Source organism: Dama dama, chromosome 33 (genome assembly GCF_033118175.1).
Source record: "Dama dama isolate Ldn47 chromosome 33, ASM3311817v1, whole genome shotgun sequence".
In the NCBI taxonomy this organism is placed as follows: Eukaryota; Metazoa; Chordata; class Mammalia; order Artiodactyla; family Cervidae; genus Dama; species Dama dama.
In genome coordinates this window covers 46,278,727-46,293,202 of record NC_083713.1, presented here as the reverse complement: position 1 = coordinate 46,293,202, position 14,476 = coordinate 46,278,727, and the positions used below count along the sequence as shown (strand labels likewise).

Sequence of the window (14,476 nt, the reverse complement as noted above, 5' to 3'; positions counted from 1 at the left end):
AGAGACTGACTGTGGGGTAAACTGGGTCTTGTTCTGATTGTCAGGGCCCCTGCTCAGTAAATCTTTAATACAATTTTCTGTTAATGGGTGGGGCTGTGTTACCTCCCTGTTGTTTGGCCTGAGGTCAAACTATGCTAGGGGTAATGACCATAATGGCAACCTCCTTCAAAAGGACTTATGCACTCACTGTTGTATTCAGTGCTCCTGACCCTGCAGCAGGCCACTGTTGACCCACGCCTCTGCTGGAAGCTCCTGGACACTCACAGCCAAGTCTGGCTCAGTCTCTTGTGGGGACACAGCTCCTTTCTCCTGGCTCCTTTGTTTGTGCCCTCCAAGAGTCTGTTTCCCCACTCCTGTAGAAGTTCTGTCATCAAATCCCACTGGCCTCCAAAGTCAAATTCCCTGGGGGGTTCTCAGTCTCTTTGCTGGATCCCCAGGTTGGGAAATCTGTTGTGGGTCCTAGAACTTTCTTTCTTAACAGTACGAGAATTTCTTTGGTATATTGTTCTGCAGTTTGTGGGTCGTCTGCTCAGCAACTCTATGGTAGGGCTAATAGCAGCCTCCTCCAAGAAGGCTTGTGCCACACACTGCGTGTCCCAGGTAGCTACACCCAGAGCCCCTGTTTCTGCGGCAGGCCACTGCTGACCCGTGCCTCCATAGGAGACACTCAGACACTCAAAGGCAGGTCTGGCTCAGTCCTTCTGGGGACTCTGGGTCCCAGTGCACACAAAGTTTTGTTTGAGCCCTCCGAGCATCTCTGGCAGGTATGGGGTTTGATTCTAAATGTGATTTCACCCCTCCTACCATCTTGTTGGGGCTTCTCCTTTGCCCTTGGATGTGGGGTATCTTTTTTGGGGGGATCTTTTTTTGGTGGGACAGATAACAACCTGTCAATGATTGCTCAGCAGTGAGTTGAAATTTTGCAGTTCTCATTGGGGAAGATGAGTACATGTCCTTCTATTCCATCATCTCGTTTTCAACAACACAAGAGATGACTCTACACATGGACATCATCAGATGGTCAACACTGAAATCAAACTGATTATATTCTTTGCAGCCAAAGATGGAGAAGCTCTATACAGTCAGCAAAAGTAAGACCAGGAGCTGACTGTGGCTCAAATAATGAACTCCTTATTGTGAAATTCAGGCTTAAATTGAAGAAAGTAGGGAAAACCACTAGACCATTCAGGTATGACCTAAATCAAATCCCTTATGATTATATAGTGGAAGTGACAAATAGATTCAAGGGATTAGATCTGATAGACAGGGTGCCTGAAGAACTATGGATGGAGGTTCGTGACATTGTACAGGAGGCGATGATCAAGACCATCCCCAAGAAAAAGAAATGCAAAAAGGCAAAATGGTTGTCTGAGGAAGCCTTATAAATAGCTGAGAAAAGAAGAGAAGCAAAAGGCAAGGGAGAAAAGGAAAGACATAACCATTTGAATGCAGAGTTCCAAAGAATAGCAAAGAGAGATAAGAAAACCTTCCTCAGTGATCAATGCAAAGAAATAGAGGAAAACAATAGATGGAAAAGACTAGAGGTCTCTTCAAGAAAATCAGAGATACCAAGGGAACATTTCATGCAAAGATGGGCACAATAAAGGACAGAAATGGTATGGACCTAACAGAAGCATAACATATTAAGAAAAGGTGGCTAGAATACACAGAAGAACTATACAAAAAAAGATCTCCATGACCCAGATAACCGTGAATGTGTGATCACTCACCTAGAGTCAGACATCCTGGAATGGGAAGTCAAGTGGGCCCTAGGAAGCATCACTACGAACAAAGCTAGTGGAGATGATGGGATTCCAGCTGAGCTATTTCAAATCCTAAAAGATGATGCTGTGAAAGTGCTGCACTCAATATGCCAGCAAATTTGGAAAACTCAGCAGTGGCCACAGGACTGGAAAAGGTCAGTTTTCATTCCAATCCCAAAGAAACGCAATGCCAAAGAATGTTCAAACTACCACACCATTGCACTCATCTCACACACTAGCAAAGTAATTCTCAAAATTCTCCAAACAAGGCTTCAACAGTACGTGAACCAAGAACTTCCAGATTTTGAAGCTGGACTTAGAAAAGGAAGAGGAACCAGAGATCAAATTGCCAACATCCATTGGATCATTGAAAAAGCAAGAGAGTTCCAGAAAAACATCTGCTTCTGCTTTATTGACTACACCAAAGTCTTTGTCTGTGTGGATCACAATAAACTATGGAAAATTCTTCAAGAGATGGGAATACCAGACCACCTGACCTGAGAAATCTGTCTCCTGAGAAATCTGTATGCAGGTCAAGAAGCAACAGTTAGAACTGGACATGGAACAACGGACTGGTTGCAAATTGGGAAATGAATATGTCAAGGCTGTATATTGTCACCTTGCTTATTTCATTTATATGCAGAGAACATCATGACAAATGCTGGGCTGGATGAAGTACAAGCTGGAATCAAGATTGCTGGGAGAAATATCAATAACCTGAGATACACAGATGACACCATCCTTATGGCAGAAAGTGAAGAGGACCCAAAGAGCCTCTTGATGGAAGTGAAAGAGGAGAGTGAAAAAGTTGGCTCAAAACTCAACATGCAGAAAACCAAGATCATGGCATCTGGTTCCATCATTTCACGGCAAATAGATGGGGAAATAGTGGAAACAGTAACAAGCTTTATTTTCTTGAGCTCTAAAATCACTGCAGATGGTGACTGTAGCCATGAAATTAAAAGACACTTGCTCCTTGGAAGAAAAGCTATGGCCAAACTAGACAGCACATTAAAAAGCAGAGACATTACTTTGCCAACAAAGGTCTGTCTAGTCAAAGCTATGTTTTTTCCAATAGTCATGAATGAATGTGAGAGTTCAACCATAAAGAAGGCTGAATGCCAAAGAACTAATGCTTTGAACTGTGGTGTTAGAGAAGACTCTTGAGAGTCCCTTGGACAGCAAGGAGATCCAGCCAGTCAATCATAAAGGAAATCAGTCCTGAATATTCATTGAAAGGACTGATGGTGAAGATGAAGCTCTAATACTTTGGCAACCTAATGCAAAAAACTGATTCATTGGAAAAGACCTTGATGCTGGGAAACATTGAAGGCAGGAGGCAAAGGGGACGACAGAGGATGAGATGGTTGGATGGCATCACCAACTCAAACATGAGTTTGAGCAAGCTCTGGGAGTTGGTGATGAACAGGGAAGCCTGGCGCGCTGCAGTCCACGGGGTCGCAAAGAGTCAGACACAACTGAGCAACTGAACTGAACTGAAGTCTGTACTGAGGTACTTAGCAATTCACATAATGGCACTGAAGCTTTCTGCTTCCTTAAACCAAAATGTCAATTATTGGAACTAAAATCCCAGCTTATTTTCTTTCTATTATATATAGTCCCAGAAACTAACAAATACTTTAAACACAATTATCCAGAAGGTTTTTCTTTTAAAAAATATATACAATTTGTAACTTAAAGCATTATCATGTTTGCTTTTTTTCTTAAAATATCACATTTTTTAAAACCTATGTGGAAATTTTAAAAAATATCTTTAAATATTTAAAAATTGAGTAAGCTGGATGCATTTATCCATACTTATCCATCAGAATTAAGTTTTCTTCATTTGTAATAAATCTTCAGATATTGACTTCATGTGGTTATTTTTACATGGAATACATTCTGCATTGTGAAAGAAGTTAGTTCTTAGTATTGAGTCGGTGTGGACTTTTTAACATTTCTCTGCAAAATACAGAAGTTCCTTCCAGATATTTTTCACAGAACTAAAATGATAAAATTTTCCAGTGGTTAAAGACTGAGCCATGTTGATATGGGTCATAGTGGGATAGGATACATACAAAAGAAACCAATAAAATAGCAAGGTAATTTCGAGTAAAACACACCAAGAACTGAATATTCAAAGAAATACTACTCCCTACAAAATAGTCACTTTGGGAGGCTTATGATGAAAACAGGCTTCCTTGGTGGCTCAGTCAGGAAAGAATCTGCTTGCAATGCAGAAGACTGCCTACAACAGAGTAGACCCAGGTTCGATCCCTTGGTCAGGAAGATGCCCTGGAGAAGGAAATGGTAGTCCACTCCAGTATTCTTGCCTGGAAAATACCATGGACAGAGGAGCCTGGCGGGCTGCAGTCCATGGGGTTGCAAGAGTAGAACACAACTGAGCAACTAAACCATCACCACCATGATGGAAATATTTCTTGCCCTCTTCTTTTAAGGAAATTTAGTACTTTATGTCTTCATATGATACACATGCATATATGCATGCACACACACTCCCAAATGACTCTACCCAACTTGACCACTGACGCACCATATTGTCAGAAACATTCTATAGTTTTCATTATTTTCTCATAAACATGTTTGGTATGAATTCAATTACAAGTGAGAAAATAAAGACTAACACATACATTTAAATAAAACAAATGGATTATTTTCCTTATCAAGGTCCTTTTACTTTAAGAGATTCAATGCTATACATCCTAACTTCGTATTTTCAGAGCACTTTCATTGTATTCTCCCTTGAACATTGAGTTAACTTTTAATTAGAGAGCATCTGCAATCGCAGGAAACATAGACCTACAAATCAATTTATCATTCATGGTGGTTAAAGGAAAATAAAAATGCAAAAGCATCTGTATGTCTCACCTCCCATCAAACCTGTGCTTCAGGAAATCAAAGAGGGCTTTCTGCATCATGTCTGTGACCTTTGCAGAGGTGAGAAAAAGACAATGAGGCAAACAACAGCAGAGAGAGACTAATCAAAAGTGAGAGAACTGCAAGAGAAGGGCACTCCAACCAAACAAAGACCTTATGACAGCTATTTGTCTGCTGGGGGTGGGACAGGGCAAACAACCATGAACGGAGTTTTTCACACTTAACGTACTTGCACTTACTCAGTTTCCCCCAATTGGTTCTCCTCCAGGTTGCTGAGGGGTGAACCAGCGGTGTTCACTAGGCCCAAGACAGACTCTCATCTCTTTTTTAGGGGATAGAACGGCCACCAGGAGACCAGGATAAGCTGGCTCTGTGCACAGGTACGGCCTGTCCATGGCATACCTGAGTGGTGCCTGCCTGCAGTGAGGAGCAACTAGAGCTCCTTGGGCTAGCCCCAGGCCCGGCCTCCTGTTAGTCTGTGCAAGTTGGTGGACATTCTCCACATCCAGGGCTGGACTTCTGTAGACCCCTCTCTGCTCTTCCTCAGACAGTCCCCACTGAGAGGGGGAGGGGAGGGGAGGGAGTGAACGGGGAAGTGGGAGAAGGCGATGGGATTCTTAAACCTGCGTCAAAGAGTTTGATTAATTCACTCAACAAATGTGCACTGAAAGCTGACTATGTGCCAGATATTGTGCTGATTCAGTGGGAAGGGTGCCATGGAGGTGGCCCACCTTCAGATAATGTCCTACCCATTTATTCTTGTCCATGCTGGCATAAAGTCAAAATGGCATCATCTGAAATGCAGGACATCTAAGTGTTTGCTCTCTTCTTCCTTACATTGCTTAGTTCATCTCTGAAGGAGTTCATTGATATTTTTAATGGAGTTTTTCCCCTTTTTTACATCCTTCAAAATAAAGAAGCAGGGAAATGTTTGGTGGGATATGCCATCGTCTTGAGCACCCAGCAAAGTGAGACTGGTTGGTGCTCTGAGGTGAGCTTTGCTGGCAGATTGCTTTTATGTTCCCCTGTGCCGTTCATTCGTTATTTTTTCTAACAGCAACAGGAACCGTCAAGACAGATAAAATCCTTTTCTTTGAATTGAGAGCAGAGCAAACCTTTGACCAGAACTTCCCATTATAACTATTTTGAGGGAGCTATTTCTAAACACTGTAATACATGAAAGATGAGAAGAGGGCCAGAGAGGGAGGAAGTAGCAAAGGGCCACATGAACCCCACAAAGCACCTCCCGTCGTCACAAGCTGAGGGCTGAGTGTAAGCAGACCCCAAGGAGGAAGCTCCCAGTGGCTGTCTCCTAGGTTCTTGATCAAGAACTGAAGGGTAAGAGACTGACATCGGTACCTCATAACCCTTCAGCGATGGCCCCACCAGCACCACCGGACGCATGGATGGCACAACGTCGTAGGGGGGGATGTGCTCTGTCTGAAAGAGACGATTGGACACACATAACAAGGTGTGAGGGTCAGCAGCCCTGCTCCATAGCCACAACATTCACAATCCTCTGGCCAAATGAGAAATGATAACCACGGGTCCCACCAAGGAGACGCCTCCCTCATTTTATAGGCATTTGGGTCACTGAAATGGAGCATTGCAGGCATTTATGGATAGAAACCTTCACAGGACATTTAAAAAGGAAACATGACTTACCACTTTTTGCTTCTGTTTTGCTAAAAGACAACAATGAGAGCCATATCAAAATATGTAATCTCTGTCATTGTCAGCACACGATTTTAAAAGATGGAAGAATATGCCAATTTGTCCCTGTCATTCTCGTCATTTCCCAATCACCCACTCTGCAGAGTGTTACTCTACTATTTCATTCTGGTCGGGCTAATTGGGAAGACAAATGCAAAAACAGACAACTTCCTCCCGGAACAGATGACCTCATACCCTGATTTCACAATGGGTGGGGAGGGTGGATTGCATAACATTGGCTGGGCCAGCCACAGGCCATGGGTTGTTCCCGTGCTGGACACAGCATGTAGTGTGGCTGAGAGCAACTTGGACAAATCAAATTTGATAAAAAGAGACTTAGAACAATAATTTGTATAATAATGACCATCACTGCACTCACTAGTTATTTTTGGATGTGTAATTTTGGTAAACTAGCAGAAGAATTTGCAGTTCTTTTTGTGTCCTTAAGGCTTTCTGCTCACTTTCCAGAATACTGACATATTTTTCCTACTGCATTGCTTTTCATTTCAAGTAAGTTTATAATCAGTTGTTCCTGTTCTTTCTTGTGTGTAATAGTGAACAGCTGCAATGACTTAAATGTACAGCAAATGGGGATGAGGCAAAATATACTCAATATCTGTGGCTTTGTGGCCACCCATGCAGTCCTGTCCATTTGGGGAAACCTAAAGAACAAGACTTTGGTTCAGAGCCCTGGAGATCAGGGTTCACATACAAGGACTCAGATACTCAGATCTGTTCTGGAACCAACCCAGTTTCCTGTAGTTATGGTATGCCAGGGTAGATATTGGATCTGTCATTCTGAATTGATAATCCCAGATACATTAATACAGCATCCATTCTGGGGCAGAACAAAATGAGCCTGTAGAGCCAGGGAATGTGGTGGAAGAAAAATTCTTGCTTGAATACCTCCACAATTTCTAATTGCACGACAACTCCTGATTGGGCCACATCACTGTCCCTTCATTACCATTAAATTCAGGGTTCAGTTGTCTGCTATTCAAACAGAAATGAGCCCATTTGGGCCAAACCTCATTCTCTGCTTCAGCCCTCCCTCCCTCCACAGCTCAGGCTGTACCAACACACCGTGAAGTTTTACATGAAGACTGAAACTCAGCATTTTCTTTAGAATGCTTTTAAAACTCATATAATTGGCCCTCACCATCTTAAAGTGTGCTGGGTTCTCAGGTGGTATAGTGAACTTGCTTCTGAATGATTTATACAACAGAGGGCAAATAAGATTGTACAAAATCATGAGCCATATCAAAACATGTAATCTGTCATTGTTACAATGATCTGAATTTCTAGTAACACAAGTACCCTTTAAATCAAATTAAATTACTAGAGGAAAGCAAATAAGCAATGAAATATTAAGTAAAAAAATCTTTAAATTGCTTCCAAATTAGTAAAAAAAATATTTGCATGTATTTTCAAAGATTAAGAAAGAAATACATTCCATTAAAAAAAAAAGGTCTAACTAAAACCCTCACCTGTTGATGTGGGAGTTGCTCGAAATGTCCCTGATACCATTTCTCCGAGACTTGAAGAAGAATTTCCACTGGATTTCCTAAGATACAGAAAAGGAACTTAGGACTCATTCCCGAGATTCCTTGAAAATAGAACTTGAGAGTACAAAACTTTCTTTGGCCTTAATCCTACTAAATAATTCAAAACACACCAAGTCCTGCTCTTAGAGTAGAACTTCAAGGATCTGCCCAAATGTTTTCTTTGACTTCCTTTCTCAGAGAAAGTGGGAAACTAACTAGGATCTGGAAATACTTTGCGAAAGTCTGTTTCCTAATTATTCAATGCAGAAATGAAGCAAACGAATCACTAACAGGAGTGTTCCTGTGAACCGTCTGCTTAACTGACCCTGACCACCAATGCACTGGCTGGATGTCAAACACAGCTCAGAATGAGCAGAAGAGTAGTCACTGTTATAGGAACTAAGGATACAATAGTGAGGGGAAAACAAAATTCTTTCCCTTATACAGACAAATTCTAGTGGTGTCAGTATCAATCAGATGAACAGGTAAAAATGTAGTATTTTTGATAGTAGTTAAGTGCAACAAAGAAAACTGATATGGCAGAGAGATAAGAAGCAAGGGGAGAGAAGTGGATTCAACTTTAGATATGGTGGCAGGAACTGGATCATTGAAAAGATGATATTTAACACAGATCTGAAGCAGATGAAGGAGTGATCCAGTGGGAAAGTGAAGGAAAGGGTCCGGTAAGAAAAAAGAGCAATTGCAAAGGAACATAGGTTTTCACATGGAGCAGCAAGAGAGACAAAAAGTCTAGAGAAGTAATAAGAGGGACGAATCATTAATAATATTACAGGCATGTTATATCCTAACAAAGGTCGATAATTAAAAGTGGGGCTCACACTGTCCTATTGTGATCTCCTATCACTGTTTAAGAACTTCCCATTATGACAAAGGCAAAAGGGCTCCTGAAGAACAGAGGCGTTTTTTGTTTTGTTGTATTTTTTCCATTTATTTTTATTAGTTGGAGGCTAATTACTTTACAATATTGTAGTGGTTTTTGCCATACATTGACATGAATCAGTCATGGATTTACATGTGTTCCCCACTCTGATCCCCCCTCCCACCGCCCTCCCCATCCCATCCCTCTGGGTCCAGAGGTGTTTTTGAAACAGAAAAGGATCTAATAGCAAAAGGAGGTTGAGAGTTAAGAGAAAGAACTAATTCTATTTTAGGACTTTCAAAAAACAGTAACACATCAAATCAGTGCTTCAATGTAGGCTCACAATATATGCAGGCTCACAATATATGCAGGCTCACAATATATGCAGGCTTAGTATGATGCTGGTTTGTCCTCTCAGGCTTTGCTTGTATCGCTGGGACCTTTAAACACCTGCACTCTGATCTTTGTGGACACTTCATTGTTCACTAGAGGTTAATTCATCTGAAGCTGGACAGAGTCTTCCCTTTATTACCAAGCAGTGGCCACAGAAAACCCTGGAGAAGCTGCTACTAGTCCTGGGATGGTATTGCATGTACCATGGCTTTCTGTGCTCACTTGAAAGAGAGTCTCTGAAAGATAACCAAGAAGAGCTACGATGCCAGGTCAGGCCAGGCCCCCACTTACGGTACTGTTAAAGGATGCCCTACACGACCCTCACAGAGGGAAGCTCAGGTTCCCAAGAGGGTTTGTTGAGGTCACAGAAAACAGTCTCCACTGTGGAATTCGTGTTGATTCCAGGAGTCTCAGGCTTCATTCCGTACACAACAGGGGGCATGAACTACCTGAAACCCCCTTGTGTCAATTTCAGAAACGCCTTACGCATAGAAAAATAGCTTTTACTTCAAAAGCATATGTGTTTAACTTAATAAGGAAACTTGAAAACATCACCTAATTTCCCTACTCCCTCCAAATAAAACGTGGAGAAAAGAAGGAGCCTTACCCTCCGTGAAAACGTCCCCTTTTCTGTTCTTGCTGAATCCGTATGTTCTCCAATCTCAGCGGACTTGGGATGAAGCCAATCTCACAGCCTTCTTTCACCAGCCTTCCTATCCACCAATCATTGTTATATTTCTGGAACACAGAAAGATGCTATCAATTCACTTATCTTCACATTTATTCATTTCAGGGGGCCAAAAGATTGAAGCACTATGTTATATAATAATATACTGTATCATATTATATATACAAACACTATTTATAGTATATTATACCATATTATATATATATCTGGGAGGTGTCCAAAGAATAAAGCAAACTTTCTAGTCCAAAAGCCAAGATAATTAATACTTCAGGGTCTGCAGGCTATATGGTCTCTGATGCAACCTCTGTAATCTTCTGTTGTAGTGTGGAAGCAGCCACAGACAATACGTAAACATGTAAGCATGGCTGTGCTTCAATAAACCTTTTCTTTCTGAAAGACAGCAGGCTGGTTTCAGTCCATGGGACACAGTTTGCTAATCCCTGGGCTAAAATCAGGTCTTAAGGTTCGGATTCCTTTGGTGCTTGTCAAGAAGCCCTCGCCACATCTTTGGGAATAGATTTTATAAGAATAAATATGCACCACTGTAATTAGAACTCTGGAAGACAAGAGAGACAAGTCTAAGATGAAATACACTGAACAGTCTGTTATTTATCAAAAGCTTTGAGGTAAAAATTCCACCGTACTATCTGTATTTTACTCTCTCTGGGGAAAAACAATATAATCTTCCAAATACAGATTTGCAAATCAAGGTCCATCTTATTACCCAAAGAAAAACAAGCCTACTCTCACAAAGACTAAGCATATTTTACATAAGTAAAATTTTTGAAGTAATCTCCAAGTGACCTGAAATCCAATAGGAACGAAGGAATTTCCATTTAAATAAAATTCCAAGACATGTAACCTTGGGAAACAAACCCACACAAAGGCTTCAGTCAATATGGGGTGAACATGGTCCTATTTGATGGACCAGCAAAACTGCATTTGTAATGATAGATTTGCTGAATTTTCTTTTTAAAAATGCACAATATGACAGCTGCAAGTTAAGTTTTATTTGGGGCAAAATGAGGACTATAGCCCAGGAGACGGCATTCAGATAGTTCTAAGAAACTGCTCCAAGAGGCAGTGGAGGAAGGTCAGAAGGAGTACATTCAATCAAGCACAAACAGAAGCTTTCTGCTAGTCATAAGGAGCAGTCATCATTAAGAAGGAATTTAGTGCTTTTCTAAATATGAGGAGATGTAAGAATTGGGCTCATAAAATTGGCTCCTGAAAAATACCTATCTGAAGACCAGTTATTCCAGTTTTTCCCAGAGCACCGAGTGCCTCATTTCTGCTCTCCACTTTCAGAGGGTGTTGGAAGTCAGCAGCTGCAGCAGCACGTGATTTAATCCTTATAGAGGCAGATGGCAAGTGCCCGTGTTGTTGTTGTTGAGTCGCTAAGTCGTGTCCGACTCTTTGGGGCTTCCCTGGTGGCTCAGTCAGTAAAGTACCCATGGCAAGTGCCAGTTTGTAGTTGACAAATCCTAGGGCAGAAGGCACGTTTAATCCAAGCTACCTGCCTCAAGGGAAGGTTTCAGCTAGGTGATTTCCAGAAAACAGACATTAGTCCTACTGTTTACATCCTCCAGAGATAACTCCGAAAACTTCCTTTATTGTCTTTATTAGTGTCGGACAAGGTAGCTCTCTCTCTTTGATCCAGGAAGCATCTCATTTTTTCAAAGCATAACTCTGTATGGTATAATTTGCTTAGCTCACAGGACAGTAGAATTTATATGTATATGACATTGACACGCTGAGAAGGAGAAGTGGATATTTCCATTGAATCATCAAAGCACGAAATTCCGGGTGACTCTGAGTAATTCTGAGTAACAGTTTTATACTCAAAAGCAAAAAGATATGAGTTAGAGATGTGGCCTTTGTTTTGCACGGAGCTCCTACACAAAGCACACATGCCATGCAGTCTGAGCCTGCACTGAAATGTGAGTCAACCTAATATAAAATCTTGAACAGTCTCAGTCTCAATTTCTCCCATCTTTCCATCTTTTATTTCAGGATAACACTCCTGAAATAACGGGTCTATTTCTTTTGGAATTAACAAAAGGCAATGGGACCCCTTTAGAATGTTTGGGGCATGGATTTGGAATTTAAATTTTACTGTGGTGGGGACAAAACAGTGAGTCATAGTTTCTCACAGCTTAAGTTACTTTCTGAAATCAAATTAGCCCACCGGAACACTAATTTACTAACTGCTACCCAAATAATCTTAAAGGGGTTCCTGAATAGTTAACTTCCCAAGATGTTCTACTTTCTTCTAGGAAACAGCTAAAGCACAGAGAAGATCTGACTCAATGAAAGTTCTTTGAGTCACTTAGGGGAAAGTTACATTGTACATTCAAGGGCTTAAATCACTGGTCATTTGGTGTATGTGATAAGGACAGCTGTAGCTCTTCTCTGCTTTTAAGCTTTTCATTACTGAGAAAGTAATGAAAATAGAGCATACCAAATGGCCTTCTGGGTTATGGATGAGAGGAAAGGCTACAACTCAATTATAGAAATATGTTCACTTGTGTTGACCTTCTGGGAGTACATGCCAGCTCCCTGGCAAGGTCACCTTAGTGATATTCCAATTCTTCTCATTTTGCTTTCCTGAAAATGATGAGCACTTTCTCTTCCTAAGGTGTTTCCTTATCTGAGATCTCAAAATCTGAAAACAAGTGGCTCTAATCCATATAGGATTACCAGCTCAACATCATACATCAAACTGCCAGGCAAGAGAAAGTCACTGGTCGAGGAGGATATAGATCAAAAAAGCAACCAACAGGACAAATGGAGACGATTGATGGAATGGAGGAAAGCAATAAAATGTATCAAGGTGGGGATGCAGGTGTGAGTAGTATGCATGGAGTATCTGAGGACTTCTTTTACTGTTTCAAGTGCTGCTTCTCCTTGGAAACAATGGGAATGAGCAACTAATGAATATGGTTTGGTCGTTTTTGATGAGAATGCTGACACAAAGTCACCCTAACCTTTCAGGTACTAGGGCACATGTTTCGGGTTGAGAGTCCTTGTCTTTCAGGCAAATACGAATATCCCCTGTCATACATGATCGAGAAAGCAGAAGAGGTCAACTTGATGCTTCCTCAGTTTCTCATAACCAAAGCTGTGAGTACCTAAACTCATCTTTTCCCTATCTGTTATAATGAGGTAGTGTTCCCCTTCCTATCAAAGGTCTGCCCCATCACTTGGGGTCTGAATCCCAGGCTTCCTGACTACCAAATCTTCCCACAATTCCCATCAATCTCTCTTCTTTTCTCTCTGTTAACAGGCATGGACACATAATCTGATAGCTCCCATCTTGAAAGAAAACCTCTTTTGACTTCATACCCTCTTCAGTCTACTGCCTGATCAGTGTCAGCTCCCTTGGAAGCATGGTCTGTGCTTGCTAAATATACTTCCTAACTCCCCTTCTCTCCTCATCACACTGCATCCAGCTTTCATCTCCCCAACTCCAGACAATGGTCCCAGTGACCTCCACACTGCTGACCACCGTGTGCCAACCCAATGTCCATTCCTTTCTCCTCACCTTAGGTGACATGTCACAACATTGGCTGCAGCTGGTTGCTTCCTCCTTTTGAACACACTCTTCTCTGTTGATGTCCATGAATTGCTCTGTCCTAGTTCTCCTCCCATATCTCAGGCTTCTCCTTTTCAGTTTCCTTATTTGCTGAGTCTTTTCATGCACCCCACCTTTGCAGGATGGAATTCCTTTGGATTTGATCCAGGGCTGCCTTCTCTCCTCCTTCTCCTCTGTCTTTAGATGACTTCATTCATTACCACAGCTTTACATGCCACCTGGATAAACTAATGATCCAAATGTGTATCTTTGGCCCCACCCCTTCCTTTGAGCTCCAAATTCTCACATCTAACTTTCTACTTCATTTTTCCTTTGAGATGTCCACTCCCCAAATTCCCTTCCCATCTGTCCTCACCCCACCCTAGTCATATCCATCCTAGCTGCTCAATTCGTAAACCTTGATTTCCTTGATCATCTTTGATGTCTCCCTCAATCTTAGCTCCTCCACAAGGTCCATCACCAGCACTCTTCATTGAATTCCCACAATATACCTCAAATGTGGAGAGAAATAGTTTTCTCCATCTCAGTAGCACCAGGATGGCTCAATCCCATTATCCCTCATCTAGAACGGCTCTAACGGTCTCCCTGATTCCAGACTTCTCCCACTCCAATCCACTGTCTCTCCAACAGCTAATTTTATTTTAAATGTGTGATAATGCAAGCAACAATCTCAGTCTTCTAAATCTCGAAGAGGAGGGATAGATTTGCAAGCCTTTCCAGTTAAATGAGGCAAAACACTGGCAGCTCCTCAGGGCTCCTCTCCATTTAGTTTGACTCAGAGCTGATTCCTGGTCTTGACTGTGCGGCAGGTTAAGGAATGCAACATGCCCTACATTTACCTCTTTTATGTGTAGAAAGTCCTTCGCGTCAAAGGAGATGGCCGTGCTTGGAACAGGCACATCCTCGTCCAAGGCACCACAGTAGCTCACGTTTGTCTTCACCGCAAACGCTACGGGTTTGGACTGGGAACAGAACCATGGAAGAAGGATGAAGGGAGGAAGA

General features: G+C 41.8%; 1 protein-coding gene across 1 annotated transcript in view; it reads right to left on the bottom strand.

Annotated features, from left to right (window-relative positions):
- CACNB4 (calcium voltage-gated channel auxiliary subunit beta 4) overlaps positions 1-14,476 on the bottom strand; it is a 264,476-nt gene that overhangs the window by 40,415 nt on the left and 209,585 nt on the right. The window contains exons 4-9 of the mRNA XM_061135723.1: positions 14,314-14,436; positions 9,799-9,929; positions 7,862-7,938; positions 6,327-6,346; positions 6,021-6,101; positions 4,653-4,711 (exon numbers count right to left, since the gene is read on the bottom strand). Coding sequence (XP_060991706.1) covers positions 4,653-4,711; positions 6,021-6,101; positions 6,327-6,346; positions 7,862-7,938; positions 9,799-9,929; positions 14,314-14,436 — 491 coding nt within the window. The remainder of the gene's footprint in view (positions 1-4,652; positions 4,712-6,020; positions 6,102-6,326; positions 6,347-7,861; positions 7,939-9,798; positions 9,930-14,313; positions 14,437-14,476) is intronic.